This window comes from Coloeus monedula (genome assembly GCF_965178545.1).
Source record: "Coloeus monedula genome assembly, chromosome: 5".
Taxonomy (NCBI): Eukaryota; Metazoa; Chordata; class Aves; order Passeriformes; family Corvidae; genus Coloeus; species Coloeus monedula.
The window spans coordinates 20,253,400-20,278,128 of record NC_138785.1 but is presented as its reverse complement, the minus strand read 5'-3'; the positions used below and the strand labels follow the sequence as shown (position 1 = coordinate 20,278,128).

The window sequence follows — 24,729 nt, the reverse complement described above, 5'->3', positions numbered from 1 at the left end:
AACAATTGGAGAACAAATGTGAGATGCTATTTAAATGCCTCATTAAGAAAAGGAAATTTCATAGCTAGATTCTTTGCTTTTCTTGACTTTGCAGTAGATTTAATTGACAGATCTAGATGAAAAACATCAATTTGTTTACCAGAATTGCCTGTTATTATTTACCATGTGTCTTATATTGCTGCCTATGGTTCAGCTGAGAAAATTACAGTAGAAGGCCCTATAGAAGTAATCCAGGCCCTAGAGAATATCCAGTCTTAGGGAAAATGAGGAACTAAAGCCTACTGAACTGTTAATAGAAGATGCCAAAGTAGTTTTGGGTTTAAAACTGCTTCTAGATCAATTTAAACTCAGATATTAATGTTTTTTGTCTGAAGAAGAGACTAACTCCCAGTGTTAACCTGGTGTTCACCAGCAGGCTCATGGGCTTAATGTTCATTCAAGGAACTCAAGATGCTGAAAGCCCCAGTGGGCCTTCGTAAGTGTGAAAAGAATCTCATGTCCATTAATAAGACAGGTGTCTGTTGATTAACGGAGGGTCAAGGTCACCTGAGGCTTTAAATGTGCTCTGCACCTACATCAGGTTTTTCATAGGAATCCCTGTGCTTTTGAACACCTAAGTTGGCACGTGGCCTTACTGAAAGGTCCAACAGCTTCTCTTACAAAGAGCTGCTTGGAATGGATGTGTAGGAAATATCCCAGGACTTCTTGTGAAAGACAACAGGCACTGGATAGCAGGAGAGGAAATGAATCTCCCTTGCCAGAGTGGAAGGAACCTTCCTCCTTGAAAAACCTCTGAGAACATGGGAAATAAATGACAAGTCCTATGGTGTCATCTCTGCTAGACAGGCTAGAGAAGAGGCAGCAGCTTCAGCTTCTAAGTGCAGACTTTCCCCCGGGTCTTCTCTGCCTCATGTATTCCCTGGATGTTCTTCTGCAGCCCCTGGCCTCCTCAGGGCTAGGAGCTGTGATGTAACAGGTAACTGCAATTCCAGGGGGAGGGTCAGGTGAGCACAAGAGCAAGGGGGGCTGTTCAGACCTGTGTGTGAAGGATCTCACCCTGTGATAGTGGTTTGTTTTGCATTTGTTTACACTCAAGCCCTCTCTCATATTTGTAGCCTATTTCTTTATTTATTTTCCTATTTGGGCATGTGGGGGAAGAAACCCTAAGAACAAGCAAAACAAGAAAGCTTTCAAACAAAATTTGGTATTTCCAACTGTTTCAAGTTAATGAAAGCAATGCATCAAAGACAAGAAGGTGAACAAATGATTCACAGTAAAAATAATGTAGCAGAGTTTTGCCTCTTTCTAAATTGTCCCCAAGTCGCAATGATATTGAATACATTTGCTGTTGAAAATTACTCACCACTGAAACAAATGATGTGTGAGTTATACTGGAACAACGCTTGTTGCTCTGGTTTAAATACATACTAGTGGAAGACAATATTTTTTTTATGTTCTGCCATTAGACTACAAGTTCAGAGTGTACAAACTGTCTAGATGAGCCGTGTCTATAACATTTACAGAAGGAAAGCAGTAGAGGTGTTCAAAGGCCATGAAGTGTTTGCCGTATAGATTGGGATGAAACGTCATCCCTCAAATATGAGAACGAATACTCAACAAGCAGTATCACTGCAATCAAATCCTTCATGGGCTGTGTCTGGGAAGCTGTGGAAAAGCACTTTGCTGATCAGCTTTTAGGTTGGAAAAGGCCTCTGAGATCATTGCGTCCAACCTTTGACCGATCACCACCTTGTCAACCAGTCCATAGCACCGAGTGCCATGTTCTGTTGTTTCTTGAACACCTCCAGGGATGGCGACTCCACCACCTTCCTGGGAAGCCCGTTCCAATCTTTAGAACCCTTTCCATGAAGAAATCCTCCTGATATTCAGCCTGAACCTCCCCTGGTGCAGCTTGAGGATATGTCCTCTCATCCTGTCATTGGTTGCCTGGGAGAAGAGCCTGACCCCCGCCTTGCTACCACCTCTTTCAGGGAGTTGTAGAGAGTGATAAGGTCCCCTCAGGCCTTGTAGCAGTGCTTCTGAGGCACAAAACCCTTTCTACAACCTAAGTAAAGTGGTTGGATGGGGGAATTAAACCAGCCCAAACAAATTTCTCCCAGGAAGGACATGGGAACATGACAGCCTCTGGCTTGCATGCTAGTGTCTGCTCTGCTGCCAGAGCAGGGCAGATCTCTGCTGCCTTTTTCTCACTGCTCCTGGAGAAATTACAATTTAGCCCTGTTCCTAGTGGGGATTAATTTTCAGTGTGGTGAATTTACCAATGAATTTATGAGAAGTTAATTTGTACTAAGGACGAAATCGTGTCAATTCAAATGTGTTCAGTTAATTGTTTATGGCATTGGTGTGGCCATTAGATACAAAACCCACATTGCTTTGGGGGTCAGCGAGGGAAAACATCCTGATTAGCTTAGTGGCTGGAGAGAGCACTATCCCTTGGATAGTCAATATTGAAAGAAAATTATACTTAATTAACATACTTTATTAGCTAATTGACTGTGGAATGCTTTTAAAGAAACAGCTAGAGCCTGGCGTAGGAGTCTGCCCAGTACATCAGTGGGGAAGGCACAAATGAGCTTTTGAGCCATCTTTCCTGTATCAGCTGTGATTGTTGGACCACTGTGTACTTTCTGATGCTGGAATATAAAACCAGTGGGGCCCCAGTCCTGCTGTAATGTGTGTTGGCACAGGACCACATTCAGGCAGCATGCAAACAGCACTGGTTTGAAACACTGACCTTGCCAGTTCTCTGCTCTCTGTCCCTCTTGCAGCTTTGTGGAGAGCTGCTACCTAAAAGTACTCAGTAGTTGTGCTGATTGTGGCAGTACCCACACCAGAGCTTTCTGAAGTGAGGGAGCAGTGACCTGTGTTATCGGTGTCCTGAAGCCCAGCCTATCTGCGACACCGTGAGGCACAGCACTACTTGTTCTTTCAAAACCTGGCATGGGATGAGCACGAACAAAGGTTTTAAAAGGAACAACATTTTAAAACAGGCCTTAATATCTTACTGCCTGTGTTTCCTGAGACCACGAGGGTGGGCAGATACCTGTGTTTAAATGCTCTGCTTTGCTGCCAGTGAAAACCTTGTCTGGGCTGGCTACTCCAAACCAGTACAGATAGTTGAGCATTTATGGGTTGAGATAGACAGTAACTGATTCCATAAGCCATCAAATATTAAGCTGCATTTTAAAAAATCCCATGTCAAATTATGAACAAGAAGATCGAGAAGGAAGGATATTTTTCCTCCCTGAAACACATACGTAGTTTGGCAAAATTAAGATCCTTAATGTGCAGTTTCTCAGGTTTGTGTTGCCCTTCGTGAGAAGGCTTCACTGATAGAGCTTATATTTAGGAAGAGAATCCTGCTCGAGTTCTCACAGCCTCCTGATACCTGAACAATTATCTTTGTTACCCTTTCCAGACTTGTGGAGATGAGACAATCAAAGGCAAAGATAAGTACCGGAATACAGATCCTCAGTTGGTATAAATTACTCATCTCTCTCTTAATCTGGGCTGGTACTTCAGAGCCAGAACCCAACTGTCTGCGAATGCGAAGCAAACCCAGTGCTGTTACAGTGCCCTCCCTGGGGGTCCCTGGTCAAAAGATTCCCCGAGCCCATTAGGCAGAGCCCAGCTGCACTGACCACCCCCTGCCACCCTGCAGTGTGTGACTGTGTCACAGGGGCAGCCAGGGCAGGGTGAGGGGGTCCAGGCCTGCAGTGACGCTGCCCCACGGGGTCACAGTGCTGTCCTGGCCAGCTCTGCGCAGCACCACGAGCTCAGACCTCCTCACCTCTCTGCAGTGATGAAGGGCAGTCCCCTTGGGAAAGTTCCTTCCCACTCCCAAGCTTGTCAGAGTACCTATTTTCTTGTTTCTCTGTATTCTGGTCTGTCGTTGTTATTAATGAAGTAAAAGGTGAGCCTCATTCCCTTTCCCTTCCTTTGCGCATGCACATTAATTTAAATGCAAATTCACACAGAAAGATCAAAATTAATTATGCTTTCTGCAGCAGGCTACATGAAAATGGAAATGCACAGGGCTGGCTTTTCCCTTTTCTCTTTTTTTTTTTTGGAAGTGCAAAGGAAAAACAATGTAGAAAAAATATTAACATATGCATCTAAATGTTGCATGCTTGCTTGCTTTTTTTTTCCAGATGCTTTTTGGTGGTCTGAATTTCCACAGTTGCCTTCAGTTGCACACTCTTTCAGAAGGAATATTGAAACGTTAATGTGTTAGTGACATAAATTGACATCCAAATGACAAATAATATTCTGTTTACCACTAAAAAGAATCAATCTCCATTAAGAAAAACTATGCTGACTCTTAAGAAATTTGTCCATTAATGCCTGATCAGAATATAGCCAAACTATGAGACTTTAAATTTTTATTTCAGTGGGGAAAAAAAGGTATGGGGGGAGTGGAGTGTTCTGTTCCTGAACAAGTTCAGGCATTTATATAAGATTTTTAATGAAAATGCAGTCAAGTAAATTTGTGCAGTGCAGTGCAGTGCAGTGCAGACTCCCACAGTCTGGAGCTTCACATCTGGGCACAGTCACAGTAGCTGAACTGCCCCCAGGAACCGACATATGGACAGGGCTATCCTTTTTTGCCAGATCCTGGGCAAGAAAGGCAAAATTCTGAAACTTTTTTTTAAGGGGAATGGGTGCAGGCATTGTGTGCACTGTGCTATAGAGACATTAGGTGAGCTCTGAGAAACCTTCCGGATCAGTCTCTGTTAGGCTTCAGTGGAGCTGCCAGGGTGACTGTCACATGACTTCATGTAGGAAAAATGGATGGTCACAGATTTTAAACGCTTAAGGCCAATGGGAATAATCAAATGAACAGCTAAACCAGAAGCATTTAGCCAGATATTTAGTCAGGCTGGGGTTTACTTTCTTAGTAGTCCATGGGAAGTACATGCTGTCCTGCCTCTGGGCCAGACCCTGTCCTAGTGCTGCTGGTCTTAGCCAGTGTGTCTGAGACATCAGTTCAGCCAGCTCTCCCTCAGCAAGCAGTGTGGTTGTAGCTCGATGAATTCACATATTGCAAAGACCAGAAGAAAGAAATGGATGCTTATGATCAAATAGCTCATTTTTCAAATTCCACATGCCATTAAGAAAGTGCTTCTTTGTGTCCCCATAGCAACTAGAGTTCAAGGTGCCTTTGTAAAACACATGGCCAAAGATCTTCCCTTCTTACAAATGAAACAAATCAGAGAAAATACTCAGAGAAAAAAGCTGACAAAGAAAAGGGATTTTTCTTCAGCTATGGAGCCATTAAAAACAACATCAATTTCAGTACTCTGCTGAGATTTTACTGAACAGGGCACACTGGATCTGCTCTTTCCACTAACTTCCCATAAAAACATGGATCTAGGTCAAGATCTGCTCCCACTCTTTAAATATTCTGATACACCCTCTCAGAGGTCCTTCTACCAGGAAAACACAGCCTAGCTGAATGATCCCAGATCCAGAAAGTGCCCTCTGAATGTCAGCCCTGTGCCCTAAAGACTTAGCAAGAGATGGAATCAGCACACAATTGGTAGGCTGACCCTGGCGAGCCCTGCTGGTCTCAGGAGCTCAGTCTGGTGTCAGCTGAGAGGTACCTGGAGGGGGCCTGGCCAGAGCTGGTCTCTGAGCTAGCCCTGGAAAATAGACCCAGGTGATTGTGCCGGCACTTAGTGTGTCAAAGCAGCAAAACATCTCTTGGCCTGCAGCCAAAGAGGGCCTTTGGAGAGGGACCATGCAAAGAGATGCTGTGGTCCTGCTTGCCCCAGGCTTGCTGCTGAGAGCTGCAATTCTTCAAGTGGGCTGGGTGTTCAGATTGCAGCTCTCAGCAGCTGCCATTTATTACAGTTACAGGAGGCAAGCACAGTAAGTAATCACTTTGGCTACTTTCTCTCTTGGTCTTGTGGCCAAGCTTAGTTTTACTGTGGTTTCTTTGGTGTGCTTTGCTTTTTACCATCATTCTCAGGAATCACTCAAGTGCAATGTTAGCACAATAAATCACACAGCCCTTTTTTCCAAATAAAAGCAGAAAGCAATAGCTTCGAGCCATTTCAGCATCCTGCTTCTCCTGCTCGCAGCTCAGTGAAGCAGAAGTACGCAAACTTCAGCCTGCAAAGGCTGTGGTTGCTAGCATGGTGATATCTCTATCTTTGTTTTCTCAGAAGTGTTCCTGGGAACACTCAGACACAGCTGCTGCAACCAAGGGAGACAACCCTTATGGCCGCTGTCTAAGGTCACAGACATGGGACAACTGTATTTGTTCAGCGTTTACTTGTCAAGGAGAGACCTCAGCAAGTTTTAAGATAATCTGCCTGTCTCTATATATTGTGCACAAACCCAGTATCCCCACACATACTGATATGTGAGTCTTTCCTAGCAAACTCTTCTTATTGCTACATGTATATCAAAACTGCCATCTGGTTAAGGTCGTGGAATGCATTTCAGCCGTGCTCAGTTCACATGAGCAAGTGCTGTTACACTTCTCAGCTCATGTGCAACATATTTGTGATCAGATGAGGGAGGTTGGTGCTGCAGTGGTTCGTTGGAATTTCCGCTATTTCTGCAAATTTAAACAACATGCTGCTGATGATTGATTATAGTAATTTTGTTGTTCATATCACCCTATTCATATCACAGCAGGTATTGCTTGTAATTATTAAGGCTATTTGTTATTAGAGATGCACGGGTGGTGAAATACAATGAGAAGCAAACAATTTAACTGGTAATAAAATTAGCTGATGATGGAAAGTCAATCTGCTAATTATCTCCAAATTGTGTCTGTCAGTTGTGTTTTGCATTTCTTAGACTCCTCGCTCCCCAGCAGAATAGTTTTTGCAGGTCTGCATTCTAAGGAACACAGCGAATTCCCCAGCAAGAGAGGTTTTCATCATGTTCCACCTTTGTTCTCATACAGGCTCATGTAACTCCATAAATACTTTGTGACACATGGGCATTTGATTGTGCAATTTACTGCAGAGCAGACAGTGCACTAACTTTTCTGTAGAAGATTCTTTATGAAACTTAATAAAAATTAGGTCAATTCCTTCATTTTCGTATCTATTGAAAAATACCAAGTACTTAGATTTCTTAGTTGTTAAATTTTCAAAACATCTCGTGATATTTAAGTGGTGAAACACACATTAGGATCAATTTAAATCATGTGGGTGGAGTACCTCTGGACACTGTTAAAGGTGTGTAGGGCCTTTTCTAACTGTCCTTGGTTGCTAGGATTGTCAGCTGGTTCATTTACTAGGATTCTAGTATGCAGACAGTGAACAAACAAGCCATGAGGTCAGCAGGACCAGTGGAACTTGGTTTTCTGTGCATTTTTGCACAGTGGTATTGGCAGCTGGGCATGGCACAGAGGCTGTCATTTTGGCTGGTATTTGTATGGTCGTTTGACAGCACTACATCTCCTTTTTATAGCCAGTATTAACAGGTAATTCCATAGTTGGCTATGGGAAAATTAAAGGTGGCTGTCTGTTTTTATGTGTCCTGTCAGTTTGCTTGTATTTTAATTTCTGTTTTAAGTATGGATGGGTACAACAAATAACCCACCCAAACTTAAATATTTTTCCTCATATCCTTTTTTTTAAAAGAGGTTATTAAAAGTAAACATTGAGTTTCTTTACAAGCAAATGTCATCCTGCATAGAAAAATTATGATGCCTTAAAGATAATAGAATTAAAATATTCTAAGCTTTTTAAAAATAAATGTATGGATTTTTTTAATGCAAAGTTGGAACAAATTCCTGATAGAGAAGATGGAATGTGGTCAAAGACTTAAGACCTGTCACAATTGCTTACACTTCCAGACTAATGGAAGCCTGTGCACATAGAAATAACTTTGCCTGAGTCACAACAGAATAACTCATAGAACTGTAGAACAGTTGAGGTAGAAATGGATAATGAGAGATCATCTAGTCCAGCCCCCTTGGCATGGGAAGGGACATCTTCAACTAGATCAGGTTGCTTAGTGAAGAAGAATGAAGCTGATGTCACTTAAATTCAAGGAGTTTGTGAATAACTTTTCAGCTGAGGAATGGGCAAAGCTTTCAGGTGCCTACATACCTGCAGTTGGAGGGTGACCATGTTGGAGTCTGAGGCAAACATCCTTCCAGAGAAGAATAAGCCAGGAGAGTAGAATTGATCAAATAGAGATAGAAAGCTAGGAAGTAATTTCAATAGCTGTCCAATGATATTGCAAAGAGAGGAACTAAAGCTGTTTTACATAAATGCTAGAAATGTAATAGATGAGGAGGAAACAGAATATTGACTAAATATTAGAGGATGTAATATTGGCTAAATAGACCTGTGGTTTGAACCATCATGGCCACTCTTATTTCCTGGACAGCTTATAGCTGCTTTTCCAAGTCAAAACCAGTCTGGGATATATAAGTGAGCTGAAATGCTATTTTTACAACTTTGTTCCTAGTGTGAAATACATATACAAACCTATAAACCCTGCATAAGGGAGCTGAACAGCTCTGCTAACCACAAGGATTATACAAAGACTGTGACCTGCTATGGCTGAGCTCTGATGCACCATCACGATGTCAGAAAGTAAATATTGATACATGCCTGATCTTAGATGCAACAGGAGTTACAAGATAAACTTCACTCACCCACAGTCTTGGATTGCCATTAATCTCTGCAGGAGGCAGCAATGGAAAATGTTAATAAGAAAAAACTGGGAATTAAACTCTGCTAAAAAACCCCCAAAACAACCCTGCAAAAGAGAAACCCTTCATGGAAGCAAGGGGAGCTCTGCCAGGTGTGGGAGTGCAGAGAGGCTTTCAAGTGCTGCACACAGCTGCAGCTGGGTCTCTGCCTTCAACGGGTGTGTGTTTATCCTGTCTGGGAGCAGGACTCTGCACACACACTTCGGAGCTCCTGCTGATGCCAGGTGAAGCTGCTCTGTCCGACAGTGCTGGCTCTGGGTATCCGAGAGAGCCATCAACCCCCCATTCTGACAGGCAGCAGCAAGAATTAATACAAGTGGTAATTAGTCACTCAGTTTGGCTTCTTTTCACTATTTAATGAAAAGAAAGCTTTCCTGCTATAGGAATGAGAGGAATATGTGTCTGCCATATGCAGGCTGGATTTTAAAAGCATCCCACATTGCCAAACAGAAATCCAGAGCTGTTCTAGTGAGATTTTTGGAGGATCCCTGTGGAAAATAGTCATTGGAGGAAGGCAAATAGGTGGTGACAGGTGGGGCCAGGGTCCCCTTGGCTGACTGCTACCAAGTGGTGAGCAGGATGCCTAGGAATTTGTGAGATTTCCTATTTGAGTCTTACCAAGCTGGGAGAGCAGACTCTTTTTGGGGTCACACTTCTCCCCAGGAAGCAATGCTGGTTTCTGCAGGACCCTGGACAGCTAACACTTGGGAACAGCCTTGCTGAAATCTGCTGACAGTAGAGACTGAAAGCAGGAAACTTTGGTGTTCTCACTCAAACCAACATAGAAATGTGTTTGGACTTCGTTCTCCACTCCATTTAGCATTTCCACTTGACGTTAGCTGGTGGCCCCCCACCAACACAAAGATCAGGGAAGGAGCAGCTAATTCCAGGCCCTTCCAGAAGAATACACACAGCACTCCAAGCATGGCCTGGAAACCAGAGACACACTGATACTATAACAAGGTCACTGCAGATGAGCAGCAGCAAAGGCACACTTCCATCTGTCTAAATTTTTGAGTATGTTTGAACATAATGGTGTACTGAGGCTAAGGAAATATGGGATGACGTGCTTAAACGCACAACCTCTGTTTGCCCTTGTGAAGATTATGAGCCATACCTAAAAGAGCATTGCCACAGGATCAGGTAAATTGACTTTTATTGAAACATACTGTAATATGAAGGGGGGAGCTGGGGGGAAGATTCCAATTTAACACAAATACATTGCATTTCAGGCTCCCAAATAACTATTGATATCTGCTGTCCTGGAGCAAATCATATCTTCCTTGACAAGTCAGACAGCTGCTCCTTCTCTATCTTCCCTTTGTTATCCTTAATAGCCATGGATTGTTGTGGTACCTTGAAAAAAATATTTGCAACTTACTCGATGGATGTCTCACCTCCTGCTATTAGCCCTGGTTCATGTGTTCATCTAACGCCTGTTCTTGCCTACAAAAGTCAGACCAAGTGCTTTTGAAATGAGGGTGTGCTGGGTGTCACTGCACAGTGCACACTGTGTACAGCTCCCTTCCCCTCCAGCTGGCAGCTGGTGTACAGCTCTCCTGATCATCCTGGAATACATTACACAGAAGCAACCTCCAGAGCTCATCTAGTCCAGGTTCCTGCTCAGAGCAGGGCCAACTTTCAAGTCCTATAAGACTGTTCAAGGTCATCCCCAGAGGAGGCCTGACTATCTCCAGGGAAGGTGATCCCACAACTTCTGGAGGCAAAGGTTCCCATGTTTGATCACAGTCATTGTGAACATTTTTTTCCATTTAAAGGTATGGAAATAATTGTACCTTAAATACAGGATCACTAAGAGTGGTAAGATATGTCTAAAAAAAATCTGACTAATTTCACCCAGGCTTTGAATTGAAAAGAAAGCAAATCTCCTTCAAGCTATCAACTGTGTCAAAGGAAATAAAGACAAATGTGGTAGCAATGTCTGAGGGTGGTGATATTGCAGCAGTTTCCTCACCTTTCTCGGACAATATTTGCTTCCCCCAATCTCAGTCAACATCATGGGCTATGTAAGGTCTCCCCAGGCTGCTTCAGGTCAGCCCAAAAATGTGCTAGGTCAGCCCTAAAAACCTTCAACAGCAAACCAAAGAGTGTGTATGGGTTAAGCAAAGTTACTTGTCCTTGTGAGGCAAAAAAGGAGTGTTTATACTGTCCATACAGCCCCACAGCTGCAGAAGCACAGCCTTCTACATAGAGGAACTTTAATGGCCAAATTAAGCACTTGAGCAGCCATGATCCCCTCTGCCACATGTCTGTGGCAATTACCAGCTTACTCTGACACCAAGGGAAACAAATGCAGCTGGAGACCTGTACCTGTTTGACCAACCTGACAGGTCTCTGTTCAAAATCACCAAAGGGAATCCAATAACAACTGCCAACTCTATTGTGCATTTTAGAAAGACCTCTAAACCAGAGCATTTAAAAATGTACTTCTAGGAAACATCCTTAAGTTGAGGGTATCAAGGAAACCATAAGTATCCCAGTATTAGCTACCCAGGTGCTTCTACTTTCTGTGTCCCTATTTCCCTGATTAATCTGTGATTGAGAACTAATACAAGCTGCACGTCCCTAGTCAGGTTTTATGTTCCTGAAGGGGAAACAAAGTCCTTTGGACTGGACTGTAGCATAGGTATAATTTTGGAAGGAGGGGCAAGGATTTAGTACTGCATTTATTATATTTTGGCAAATATAATAATAAATAGAGTCATCTTTATATTTCCCAGTGCTGCACATACAGGCTGTGCTGACAGAGTGCTCAGCATTGAGATTGGCCTTCCAGCACTCAAATGGGGAGAAGGGATTTATGCTCTAATATGTGTATTCTGTGCTTCTCCCAGCTCTCTTGTATTCTACTTGTATAGCTAAGACTGAAAAAGAGGTGTTTTTTTATTCCATCTCAGTTTTGTAGCTATCAGCTGAAAAAACCCCCCCAAACCTAACAGAAATTTAGCTCTTCTATCATGAAATTAACAGCCGCGCTTTGTGATTGGAACAGGTCCCCAGTGGTACCCGTCCCGTGTTGGCCTGCAACTAGAACACAGTGAGTATTCATATGGCTGAACACAGGCACCTAACATTTTACTAATGCTCTGGCAGGTTCTCCTCCTCACAGTATTGCTCTCTCTATACTTGTTATTGGGTGAACTGTTAGTACATTCTCATTAACTGACATAAATTATTAACCGATTAGTTTTCTCACTAATAAAGGAACCTAATGGTTTTCATAACCACTGAGTAGAAATGTTCCAGGATACAGCGTATGGATCAAATAACAAAGGCAAGGCATTGTCTTGAAGTTTCAAGCCCATTCACTCCCTTCCTTCCCTCACTGCATTACCCATTTTAATACTTGCTCAGTGCCTCACCAGAAGATGCAGCTAGCTGCAGGAGGCAACCCCTGTGTCAGTCCACAAGTTCTTGGTGGACATAGCAGTGAAAGATAATGGAAGATGCCAGGAGCTGTTTGGTGTTTGGTCTGTGGATGTGTAGAATTGCAAAGACGTAGAAAATGAGGGCTCAGCACCTGATGGAATTTAGCAGCCTCACTGGTGTAAACAGTCAACAAAAGTATATTGAAAGGGAGACCATACATAAAGAAAAGAGCAAAGAGGTGTTGCAGCCATGGCAACATACTATGCCAGTGGCTGCTGGATTTTTCCAATATCCAGCTCACTGCCTACATATATGTAAAAAAGAAGAACCAAATGTTGTTATTTCATGTCTCTGCCTGCACACTTCAGATCCATTAGGTTTGGGAGCAGAAGCTTCAGAATACTGCAAACCTTAGTGTAATGCTCAGATACACCTGGTCTGCCTAGGTCAGACAGCTGGCAAAGAAATCTTGGATTGTGAGCCTTTGCCCAAGAAGTTGCATTCATCATCAGGTGCTGCCTGTTGTAAAACAGCCTGAGAGTGCAAATGCTTCAGCAAAATATGTCAGTGAGGGAGATGCTGCATAACACAGACTTTGCCATTAGTCTTGCAAGACAGGGCAAGCAGTGCTCTGTGGAGTTGTCTGATTGCACGGCCTGTCCCTAATGGGCCAGGTTAACAGAGACAGCATCGTACAGCTGTCACACATTGCTGCCTCATGCTTTTGTTAAAATGGAGAGGGAATAACTCTCATGGAAGAGCTCTAAGTTGCTAACCTGGAGAATAAATACCAAGTCACCAAAGTAAATCAGACTCCAAGCTGGGCCTACAGCTGGACCACTAGCAGGGCAGCCTGTGTGTTATGCTGGGTCTCCGAGAGCTCACCTGTTGTTCACCCCATCTCCTCTTCCATTTTTGCCATTGCAGACGGGCCTTTCTTGAAGGATTCCGTCAGCATTCAAAGCCTTGCCGTCTCCTCCATCGTCACACTGTACTTTACAGACCTGGGTCAGCAGGTCGGTTGGACCACAGTAAGTATGTCCTCGTAGCAGTCAGCATGATACATCTTAATGGACAATGTGTTTTGGCATCAAATTGCTTCAGCTTCCTCAGCCTGTGCTTCCTTATGTAAAATGGCATAATTAGTTTATCAGCACTCAAAACAGAATTAAATGGAGAGTGAGCCAAGTTATCAATATGCTAACTCTGACTTCCAATTAAAGATTAGAAGGGGAACATAAAAATATTGCCTGAGGGAAAAAAATCAATTTTAAAAAACAGTTTTAGCTTATCTTGGGCTCATATGCCTGTGCCGAACTGTAGTCAAATACATTAATTTACTGAAAGACTCCTCGGCTTTGAAAGTGGAAGGATATTATAAAGAAAAAATGGATTTCTAGTAATCCTGTTACTAATGCAGGAAAATAACTGGATGGAAATAACTTACGCTTTGTCCAAGCAAAGAACAATTCTGAGAGAGGCAAAGGATTCCAAGCAGAAGATGCCCAGCAAGGCTCAGGAGCCAAAACTTTTGAATATCCTTGTAAAACAAAAGCATTTGCCATAACAACAATAGCTGTCTTACGCTGTAGGTAGACCAGGTTTGAATTTAGTTATTTTCCTATAAGCAGGTATTGGAAGGTCAGGGTGCTGCGAGAGAGGCAGCACATTCCACCCAAATGGGGTGTAGGGAACTCTAGCTTACAGGCTCCTTTGGGAAAGTGATAAGTAAAAGATTAAATTCTTCCACAGCCCAAAGACAGCAGACAGTATGAGGGTTTGAAAGGACAGTGAAGGAATGGGAGAAAAAGGGACCTTTCCAATGTCCTGCAGAAGGCACATGTGGGGAGATGAAAGTAGTCTCGTGATCACTCTGACCAAGCTTTTGCTGCAGTAGCTGGAGTAACACACAACCCACATCTGTATATTGGATAATGAGATTCCCAATTTCTGCCCTGAGAAAACTAGTAAGACATAACTACAGTTTCTGAAAGCCATAAAAGCCATGATAAAACTTCTTATGGAAATGGAAGGCAAACCACCAGTTGCTTGCAATCCTTTAATGAAGCAAACGAGTTTTTGCTAACTGGCATCATGGCTGTTGGCCACATTATTAGATTCTTACCTCAGGCAGTCCACAGATCTCACCCTGCTCACATGGGGAGACTACAAGCCACTGTCCTTCCTTAGCTGTGCCTACAAGGATGGAGTTTGTGTCAGGTCTTTGAGCAGCTTGTAGGTGATAGTCCCTGTTCCTCTCTCCAATAGGTCACTATGGGCTATGACACATTACTACAAGACACTTGAAATGGATATCTTAATTTACAGTTCCTTATCTGTTGAAATGTACCCTCAAGGTGAATGTTGCTGCCAGAACTGCCTTTGGCTTGGGAAAAGTCAGCCTCTGCATCAGCTCTATAAGGTCACATATCTGTCCCAACTGCTCAAGATCATGTGCATTTCTCCCTCTCCAGGGAAGCAGATAGCCCTGAGCAGCAACAAGTCTGGCAGCTTTTAGGCACTGTGAAGAAGAGCATGACCTGTGTCCATCCTTCCCAGTTCTGACAGGACTCAGATCCCCAGGGGACCAGCAGCTTACTTCAGTGGAACTAGAGCATTTCCCACCGTGTGACCTACCTGTTTGAGTAGAGGTCTGTGCATTTACTGAGGCTGAGGCTTTACCCCATCCTGATTAATAGCCTACTGGGGCCAGACTAATTAATGCTAGTCCCGTTTCCCTCACGAATCCATCCCACCATCTCTCAACCATGGAATTTCCTTGCAAAGCAAAATTGTGATTACTGCAGCTTCCTGTTTGCTACAATTAACTAATCTGCAAGAACCTTATTTATTCTCTTTTCCTGGTGGTTTATGTAGCCTAAGACAGTAACATAACTAAAGCTTAATATCCCATTATAAATACTGCAGTTATGACCAGGAGTAGGTACTGCAGGCAGTGGCATTTTTTTTATGATTTAATCTGCATGCAAAAAGTTGACTCTACGAGTTTCTGAATATTCATCTTATCCCATTCTGCTCCGTATTCTAAACTGCCTCCATTCTCTGTGGGAGAAATCTTCTTCCTAGCCATGTCATTTAAACAGTCAAGAGATTTTTATATTATAGCTAGTCTACAGCAATAGAGAAAAGGTTCACAGAAGATTCTATTCTAACAACAGCAATTAGAAATGCATTTGTACACAGGATGTGTAGTTTTACTGCCTTTTTTACTGTGCTTAGAGCTCCTGTGCTCCCTTCCCCCTTAATGCTCTACCAGATTTACGCACACAGTGAGGGAGGCTTCTGATTTAAAGGTTTGACATTTAAATAAACAAGGCACAGAATGAAAATATTCTTATCTCATCAGCAAAATGATAGCTAAGGAACAAAGGGCCACATTCAGGTCTGGACTCCAAAAATAGATACAGAAGCACATGGAGACATGTTGGGGCTGCAGAGGTTGATGCATTGGGTATGGATCTGTCTAGGGGAACACTAAGCACAGAGGTGGGTCTTCTGGGGCTCTGTCACCTCACTGGAGATCACACTTGAGGACCAAGACCCCCAGTGCTGGGGATTTACACCAAGACAATGACTTGTGGTTTTTAAAAGGGGAAAGCAGTATCAACCTCCACCTGGGAGCAGCACCCTTTCCAAACACGTAAAATAAAAGGTGATGCTGCTCTGTGTTCCCAGATAAAGAGTTTGTGCATCAATAAGTCTAGGAAAATCAAGAAACTTCGGCTTCCCTTTTGGAGAATTCACAGTCTCAGATTTACAATACTTGTCACACTCCACCTTGGCAGCTCAAGGGTTTGTTGTCTCCTGTTGTCTACTTAGCCCCTCTGCCAGAGGCTGACACCTTGTAGGAAGGATGTTTCATCCTCTTCCTCAGCTTTCCTAAAACACTGTTGCACAGTGACTAAAATATTTTTGGTGTTTTGTGCAATGAAAAGCCAGACATCCCCTGGGCTCAGGTTACACCACAGATCTGAGATTGGCTGTTAACAAATTCTAGAGGCTGGGTTGCTCTGATGGAGGGAGGAGGACAAATTTGGGTGAGGGATTTGTGACTCTCCTCCATTGGAACAATTATTTGTCAGTCTCTTTTGAAAAATGAAGTCCTTTTCTAGGATAAAAGTAGGTATTCAACCTCAGCTGGCTCTTTTAGAAGAAAGGAGGCCCTCAAGGCTGATTTCCAGAATATAATTCAGGGAGAAAACAAAACCTGTTTCTTAGTATCATGAAATTTGTTAGAATTCTTGCTCTACTTTCCCTTCTTTTATATAAAACAAATATTACCTGAAACACATAATTTACTTCTGCACAAGACGTACCAATTTCTTTACCCTGCCTGGAGTGTATGATTGAGGTCTGCTGACTGATGCTGCAGAGATACTAATGGGAGCTGAGTTTATAGATTTGTTTTATATGGCCCTGTAAAGATTTTACCCCCAGGGATGTTTGAAATTTCCACCACTGGAGCGACGGCTTTTATTTTTAATCTCTGCAATTTTGGGCCTAAGCATGTTTGACAGACACCTCTTTTTACATAATTGGAATGTGGCATGGTGACTTTCTGAAACATGGCTGGTGTTTTACTACTAAGAATATACACTGCTGCTGTAGTGAAAAGAAGAAAAAATGGAAAAAATCCATTGTTCCTGCTCAAATTCACACTGCTTCTAAAGCTTTCCTTATTTGAGCAATGATTGCAATTTCTGATTTATCGGCTTCTGTTGTCCTGTTGCTACCTGGGCCAGCTACCAAAAGGATCCAAATAGAGCTGAGAAAACAGCATAGAACTGTAAAAAAAAAAATTTACCTCCGAGCTTGTGAATTTCAGAAGATTAACCCTGAAATGCAGTACTTCAGTAAATATTTTTTGTAACTGCGATTTAAAATTAGGGATTGCTTAAGTACTTTGACTCCTGAGGGCCTTAAAATAGTAAGGCTGGCAGCAGAACTGCTCCATTTCAAATTTCCCAATGAAAAAAGATTCTGCTCAATTTAGAAATGTAGAGACTAATACTTGTTTAAACCCAAGAGCATATTTGAAGTCTGAAAATCCACATTTTTCACTAATTGATCTGTTCTCCCCTGGCTGGCAAGTTAGACATTGTGGAAAATGAGCAAGAAGCCAGGGAGAGATCTGTGTTTGGAGCTGTGTGGTTATGCACAGCACCTGTACACAGTGGGGAAGGGCTGTAAGGAGGTGCTGCTGTTCTCTCAAGGGGAAGGCAGTGCTTTGGTCAGTGTGGTTCTCCCCTCTTTCTGGCACAGTGCCTGTGCACCAAAGTTTGTCAGTCCTGTTGGTGAACAGGGGAGCAGCAGTTTGCTCTGTCTGGCACAGCTCAATCCGTTGGTCCCATAAATGTGGAACAATCCCATGAAGTCTATGGGATGATTGTGATAGGAAGCGATTTGCGTATCGATGGGTTTGGAAAAAAAGCAGCCAAACTGCTGCAGGCTCATTTTCTCCACCTTCTCTGCACTGAGGCCAGATTTGGACTCCCCATGAAGAATAACTTAAGATATTTTCCCTAATTTGGGAACAGAAGAAGAGACTTCAGTAAAGGTCTATAACCTCCCAATGGGATGTAAAGGTACAGACAATTACAAGAAAAGGAAAAAGAGAGGATCTGAGGAGTTTGAAGGAGTGTGAGGATGGGAGTCCCAGCAAACTAGTGAGCCAGTGTAAAGTTGATAAGTGTAAGAAAACTCATATTATCATAGCTTAGGAAGGAATTTGAAGTCCAGGTAAGAGAGAGAGAGCTGAGGATCTGTTTGATGTATCAGAGAATGTCACTGAATGGTTCTCAGCAGATACATATCAGGGTTTGCTTATTCTGTGGCCAATTCAGACAGAATTAGTTGTGGGAATAGGACCCTACAAATTGAGTAACACTCTCAGGGAATTGTGGATACCAGAAAAGCTTTGCAGAAGTGCCAAATAAACAGAACGTGTGAGTCTGTGTGAATCTGCGGGTGGCTTAAAAACAGCTACAAAAAAGTGCCAAAGACAGAAAAATCCTCAAATGGTTTTTCATTGCTAAACCTCTTGGATCAATAGATAATTTGCTCACAGAACATGATCTCCAGGAGAAAAAAGAAGTCACTAATTCCTTGACAGCACCTTTTCCAACTACAATTATTTGTAATGCAAAGCACCTCTGTTTTACAGCTAACAGTTTGTACTTGGCAGAGGTTTCTGCTTGAACACACAGTAAGCGTTGCTCTAGCTTGGTGCAGTTGGCCAAGTCTTGAGCTGATCCCAGTCAAAAGCTGTGAACTTTTAAAAACATTGTGACCTTTCACAGAGGCAAACTGCACACACAAGATTGCTCTTATTTTTCATTTAATTAAGTCTAATATTTTTCAGCCTCCAGGGTTATCAGGAGAGAACAGCTTGCATTTGCCTGATTTCTTGCCATGGTTTTATATTGTTTGTGCCTTTCCTTGGGCCACACATACTTTTGGCTCTTTGTTATTGCCCAGTGGCAGCATGAAGTTAACAGATAAGGGAAGAGGAGACCTCTGAAACTGCCCAGATGGCAGATTTGGGTTCCTCAGATGCTGCTCCTAACGATGCAAACAGTGTTGCAATAATTTCTCTTGGTCTCAGCAACAAATGCCACTAGCTCACGATGAACCATGCCAGAGTGTCAATTTTTCAGTTGCCAAAGGGAATTAGGGAGCTACTAGAAAACTTAATTCTGAGGGTTCTAGTTACTGTTAAGCACAGCAAAGAGTGAAAGACCTACGCCTACGGGTTTATAGGAATGCCCTTGAGTTTTTACCACTTTGAGTGCAAAAAGAAGGTAGACAGAATTCAGTAAGCATAAATAGAACAATCTGTTTCTTTTAGTTATACACAACTTTGTGCTTAAACCCTTCCTGCTGCTCAAGGAACAAAGAGCTGCTTGATGTACAGTACTGGCAAATGTCAACATTTTCCTATTTGTATTCAGAGTAACAAAGGAGGTTGACATTTTGTCAATCTATGCAAATCTGAGCAGTTATAGTCCCTCTAGAATGCATAAGCCTGGCCCAATTATTTTGTATGGGGAATTTTGCCCAACCCCATACAGGGTGTAAGGAGAGCGCAGAGGAGAGTGAACCATGGGGTGAACCAGTGCTGAGCAGTGTGAACCAGAGACAGAAACAGTGTTTGAGAGGACCAGGTGCCCCTTTGCCCACCTTTTTCTGATGCCCTTGACAAGCCACTGAATTTCTCTGTATTTCAGCTTCCAAAATACTGGCAAGAAAGTAACAGTATTTTCCACTTTGCAAAGTGCTTTGAGGCTTCTGGATGGAAAGCACAGATGCTGTTATTTATAATAACCAGGTGTTAAAAAGCACAATTTTGTTTACATATCTGCATAGCAGATAATAAATACACATTTTAAAACAATGCACATTAAAAGGAAGATTTCAAAATGCTGTCAAAGACAGTAAAGATCTGGCAGCAAATCTGAACTCACATTGGTGTTTGGTTACAAACAGGACTTGTGTGCTTCACTGAATATGTATTGGTACAAACATTTACAACATACATATATGTGTGTGCATAAGAATAATGTTTGTTAATTTGCAATAATTTTCTGTTTTGAGTAAGAAACACGAAAGGACTTGTGGTCTAAGGGAAGAATTTTGACCGTGGTATGAAGTGGTCTGGTGCCAAGGTTTCAGACAGCTCAGTCTTAGAAGAGACAGGAGGAAGCTGGGGTTTCGCCTGCCTTCTTCCACAGACCATGCACAGCCCTGGCTTGGACAAACAGCGCCCTTCGCTGTTCATTCCCCAGCTCCTGAAATTGGCCTGAGTCAGCTGCAATTTGCCTATAAAATCCTACAGCAAATCCATTCTACCTCTGGTATTTGCAGTAAACATTGAGCAGCATTCTGAAGTACTCATAGACACTGAGTCACTGCAAAATCTGCCCAGACAAGGGACATTTCAGGTGTGTCTGCATGCACAATTTAAGTTTTGTAGACTGAATTAGCCAGTTCCATGAGAACTGGAACAAGAAGTAATTGAATATTCAGGCAGCCCTTAAGAACTGTAAACAGAGAACCTGATGAAAAAGAACCTGATACAAAATTGCTGCTGCTGTGGATTTTTGCAAACATGAAAATACAAAACTTTTACAAAGGTGAAGATTTTAGAGATGGTGCTAAAATTATGCCATTATCATCTCCAGGTAACTGTATGGCCTTTAATGAGGTAACAAAGCGTATGAAGTAGAAATTAGACTAGAAATTAATAATGTTTCTTAATGATCATTAGCTCAAGAGTACTTAGGGCTGGGATTGTAAAAGGAGTCTAAGGTAGCTATACACTAAGTCTAACGTGATCTGGGGACTTGGGAGGATTTAACTGCCTGTTTCTCTTGGGTTTCTCTGAAATCCTGGCTGTGCTCTGTACACTCACACTCAGCAATGGTCTGTCTGTCTGATAGCAGCAGATCCTCGTCTTTGTGCACTATGTACCGTGTCAGGCTGACCTTGGCTCAGGACTGCAACTACTGCCTTTGTCTCACATTTACCAGAGAAACTAAGCCCTGTCCATTAGATAATTTATATACTGCAGCTGCTTTTTCATCAGAGTTACCCAGGACATGCTTGAGCTGTTTTGTATCTCTTGCTGTGCTGAGGACTACAGACAGTGACCCAAAGTCATTGTCCTGGCTGCAGGTATTACTCTCATCCCGTGCTCTCTGCTTCAGTCCAGACATCCAGTAGTCAGTGGAAGAGAAAACACCACAAACAGCACTGGTGACTGGGAAACTGGCCCTACATGGCATGGAAAGAGCTGCAGGAAGGGATCAGTTATGGAAGAGGCTGCATGGCCTTTCCTCAGCTCTGCAGCTTGTCATAAATGAGATAATGTGAGACTCTGCCAAAAGGCAACAAGATAGGGTGTGTTGTGTGATATTACAGAAAGGGCATGTCATAAACATTACAGAGAGGAATTAGCTGATGTCCTCATGTGAAGATACTAATATGTGGGCTGTTCATTTATAAAGATTTGGTTGGACTTTTTTCAGACTCCCTCCATTCCACCGCCTCTGTTTACAACTTCCTTTTGTCCTGTTCTGCCTTTTCCTGACCAGTACACACGATGCTTTAACTCACATCAAAATCCTTTCCATTCCCTTTAGCAGACCTGTTGGGACAGTGTCAGGCACTATGTCAGCTGCCCTTACTAGCCAGAAAATCCCTCCAATAACTTTAAAGAATTCCTTTCACTTCTGCTGCATTCATACCTCCCTAAATATCCCTCTGACTTACAAGGTCTGGGATTTGAATTCCTGATCTGGCTGTTACTCTGTTCAGCAAGGTGTTCCTGGCATGGTGAGCTGAATAGAGATAAAAGAAGCAAGTACAATTTGTGTCCTGCAAGATAAGATGCTTTGCTGATTTGCAGATTAGCTCTCCTGTATTGTTTTACCATTTGTTCCACCATCTCTTGGATAATGGAAACTCCTTCTTAGCTCTCTTTTGACATGTTTCAGATCCCAGTTTTTATGTTTATGTAGTAGGTACTTCCAGTTTAGGTGTTACTGAATCAGATCCCTGAGGGCCTGATAACTGAGATGGTTAAAGAAGCTTGATTTTAGCACTCTGTATGGAGACCACGTTGGGGAAAGTTTTGATTCCAGAATACTTTCATTTAAGAGCACTTTCTCTATGCTACTGAGAAAGAGGTCTACAGAGTATATCATGTCAGACACTGGAGAGGAGAGAAGGAAGGTAAGAGAACTGGACACTGTGCAAGATATGAAGTAGACTTTACAGACATGGGAAAAAGAGGCAATCTCCTCTTTTCTCTCTTCTGAGAGTGAATGATGAGCTCAACAGTTAAATCCTATTGAGATATGCTCATTGTTATAGAGACATACTGCTCCTCCAGGAAAAGATAATTTTGCTATTATGTGTCACCATATTTGGTTGCACCCACTACATCAAAATAATCTAGGCAGGACCACAAGATGGTAAAGAAAAAATAATTTTCTTTTAAATATTTTTTTTTTTTTTTTTTTTTGCCTTTTTTTTTTCATTTCTAAAAGATAAATCTGCTCCATGTTTTAAATGATCAGTTGGTTTTTTTAAAAATAAAATTATATTTCTTTTGTTCAGAAACAACAAGCTACAGTGTTATTATTTTCAGAGGAAATAACAGTGTTATTATTTGTTTAAAATGCGATTACTGTTTTTGCAGAATATGTCAGCAGGAATTAGTAATTTTGAGCAGCTATAAAAATGATGGGTTGAACTGATCCTTGACACAACTAATACCTCCCCAAGCCCAGCAATTAGTCAGCTATAGGATGAGTATGAAGATACTAGGTAGGCTCAACTGCATATAATCATTGAGAATCAATAGTAAAAGAATGGTGCGTGCCCTTGATTGCCAGTGGGTAGAACCAATAATTGTAATGTTGTGTTAATTTAAGACTACTTTCCCTTTCACCTGCTTGAACTCATGGGAATTTTTAGCAGTTTCTCTGCCTGCCTTTCTGGAACTCATTTTTCATTTATGACAAACTTAAATCAGTGGGCCAGAGAATTAGTGCAGCAGTCGCAGCATGGGAGATGCAGCAGAAGGAAACAGCCTGAAACTTACCTAAACTAAACTAAACAACAACAAAAACTACAGCAAATTGAACCTCATCCTCTAAAACAGAATGTTACTGATCCTAACTATGTGCCAGTGTGACTCAGTTATGACAAAGGCAAACACAGTCCTGCCTGCCAGACAGTGCCCAGTTTGACTGCAAATCTCATGGCTGACCCTGCAGCACCTGCCTCCACATGGGTGATGTGACTGACACACAGACAAGAGTGAACCCTGTCCCCAACCTGTGAAGCACCCTGAGCATGCTGATGCTGCTCACCTCCACAATCCCCAGCTCTAGAGCTATTGTCAGTGCTCTCAACTGCTTCCCTGGATTGCACTGATGAACCCTGTCACAGGATTCAGTTATCTTGTGTCTGGGAGCTTTGGCTTTTAGACTGGATTTTTACTAAATCTTCAAACTCTCTTTCTCCTTTCAGCATCTGAAATCAGTCAGGGGGTAAAGGGGAACACTTGGTGCAGTTACAAGTAAGCACAACTTGGTGCTAAGTCTGGCCAAACTCTTCCTGGCAGCTTTGTAATGTGCTCATGCCAAACAGATGTTGAAAGCTGGCAGTTACGGATGTGCTTTGGGGTACAGCTCATGGCAGAGAGAAAAAAAGCTACACTGGAGAAAGCAGCTCATTCCAGGCTCTCCTGCTGACCTGCCAAGACTACATTATCTTCACCTCTGTCCCCTATACCACCAAAGTATAGATTTAGTGTGTTAGGTTTAAACAGCAGAGGCCATCCCTTACAGTGTTTGCAGACTGCCAGACCCAGTGGGCTCAGATTTTGGAACAGAATCATACAACTACTACCAGGACAAAATTCTAAAAAGCCCTTAGCTGTGAGGTATTCCACAACAATGAGTGCTTTTGGACTCCTAGATTAAATATTTTCACACACACACACACACACCTGCTCTTGGGATCATTCGGAGTCTAAATGGAGCACGGAAGTCATGATGTCACTTGGAACAAAAAGGAGTTTGACATTCCCCTGGTAGAGAGCACTTAAGTCTGTTGTTACTTTTGGAGACTGTCCTCCTATGAATGGATAAAATTTCAAAAAGCTTCCGCCTGTAACAGAGGAAAAGGGAACCTAATTGCAGGATATTTCTGCAGGAAAAACCTTTCTCTTTCAATGCTCTTCTGAAGAGTGATTAGCAGAACAGCTTGCTGGGGGATCAAATACTAGTTTTGAGAAAGATGGTCTAAAGTCAGTGTTGCTTCCTTAAGCCACAGGTATTTATTCATTACAATTCTACAGCAGTGCCAATAGCCACCATAAAGCCAAATAACCCTTCAGTCATAAATCTTTCTCCCTGATCAATGATAGGCACTTGAGTTACAATTTGCCAGTCCTTGTAAATGTGTAGGACTACACCACTTCCATTTTATTCTGGGATTCAGTCCAGTGGGGACAGGTGATCAAATCTAGACCTCTCATCACTCTAGTGTCATTTTATTTCTTCCAGCTGTGTGTAGCTTAAGAATGTTCCCCAAGCAAAAGCGATACAGACTGTAGCAAGCCAAAGTCAGACCTTAAAACTGAGGGTGGCTCATGTCATCTCCACGACTCTGCCTTCTCTCCCTGCCCTTCTCTCAGCTCTCTGTGCCTAGCAGGAGTGACAGTGGTGAGATGAAGTTATTTCTTCTTGCTTTGTTTTTGTCACAGTAGGGTAGCTTACTTGTCCAGTCTGCCCACCACAGGCTATTTCTGCTGGTGCCTGAACAGGGAGGAGCACCACCCAGTCACTGAAAAAGAGCTCGAAGCACCATGCACCAAGCAGGCTGGTCCTGCTCTTCCACCCACCATGAAATTTCAAGCAATGATAGCCTCCCTTCCAGATGACTCTGCTGGCAAACAGGATTCAAAGCTATGTTTGTTTCTGTCATGCTTGGTTGGCTTTTAACTGATGTACCACTTAATTGCAAAAAACACTGGCAGAAAGCAAGCTGCCTTCAGTTTCTTGGCCTTGGTTTTCAGTGTTATTTAGATTCCAAATAGG

At 42.5% G+C, this 24,729-nt stretch overlaps 1 protein-coding gene across 9 annotated transcripts in view; it reads left to right on the top strand.

The window, feature by feature from the left end:
• TECRL (trans-2,3-enoyl-CoA reductase like) overlaps positions 1-24,729 on the top strand; it is a 66,352-nt gene that overhangs the window by 21,225 nt on the left and 20,398 nt on the right. For 8 of the 9 annotated variants that reach the window (XM_082282278.1, XM_082282275.1, XM_082282283.1 and 5 more), the window contains exons 3-4: positions 11,721-11,765; positions 13,025-13,128. In XM_082282278.1, coding sequence (XP_082138404.1) covers positions 11,721-11,765; positions 13,025-13,128 — 149 coding nt within the window. The remainder of the gene's footprint in view (positions 1-11,720; positions 11,766-13,024; positions 13,129-24,729) is intronic. The other variant, XM_082282276.1, reaches the window with a different exon arrangement.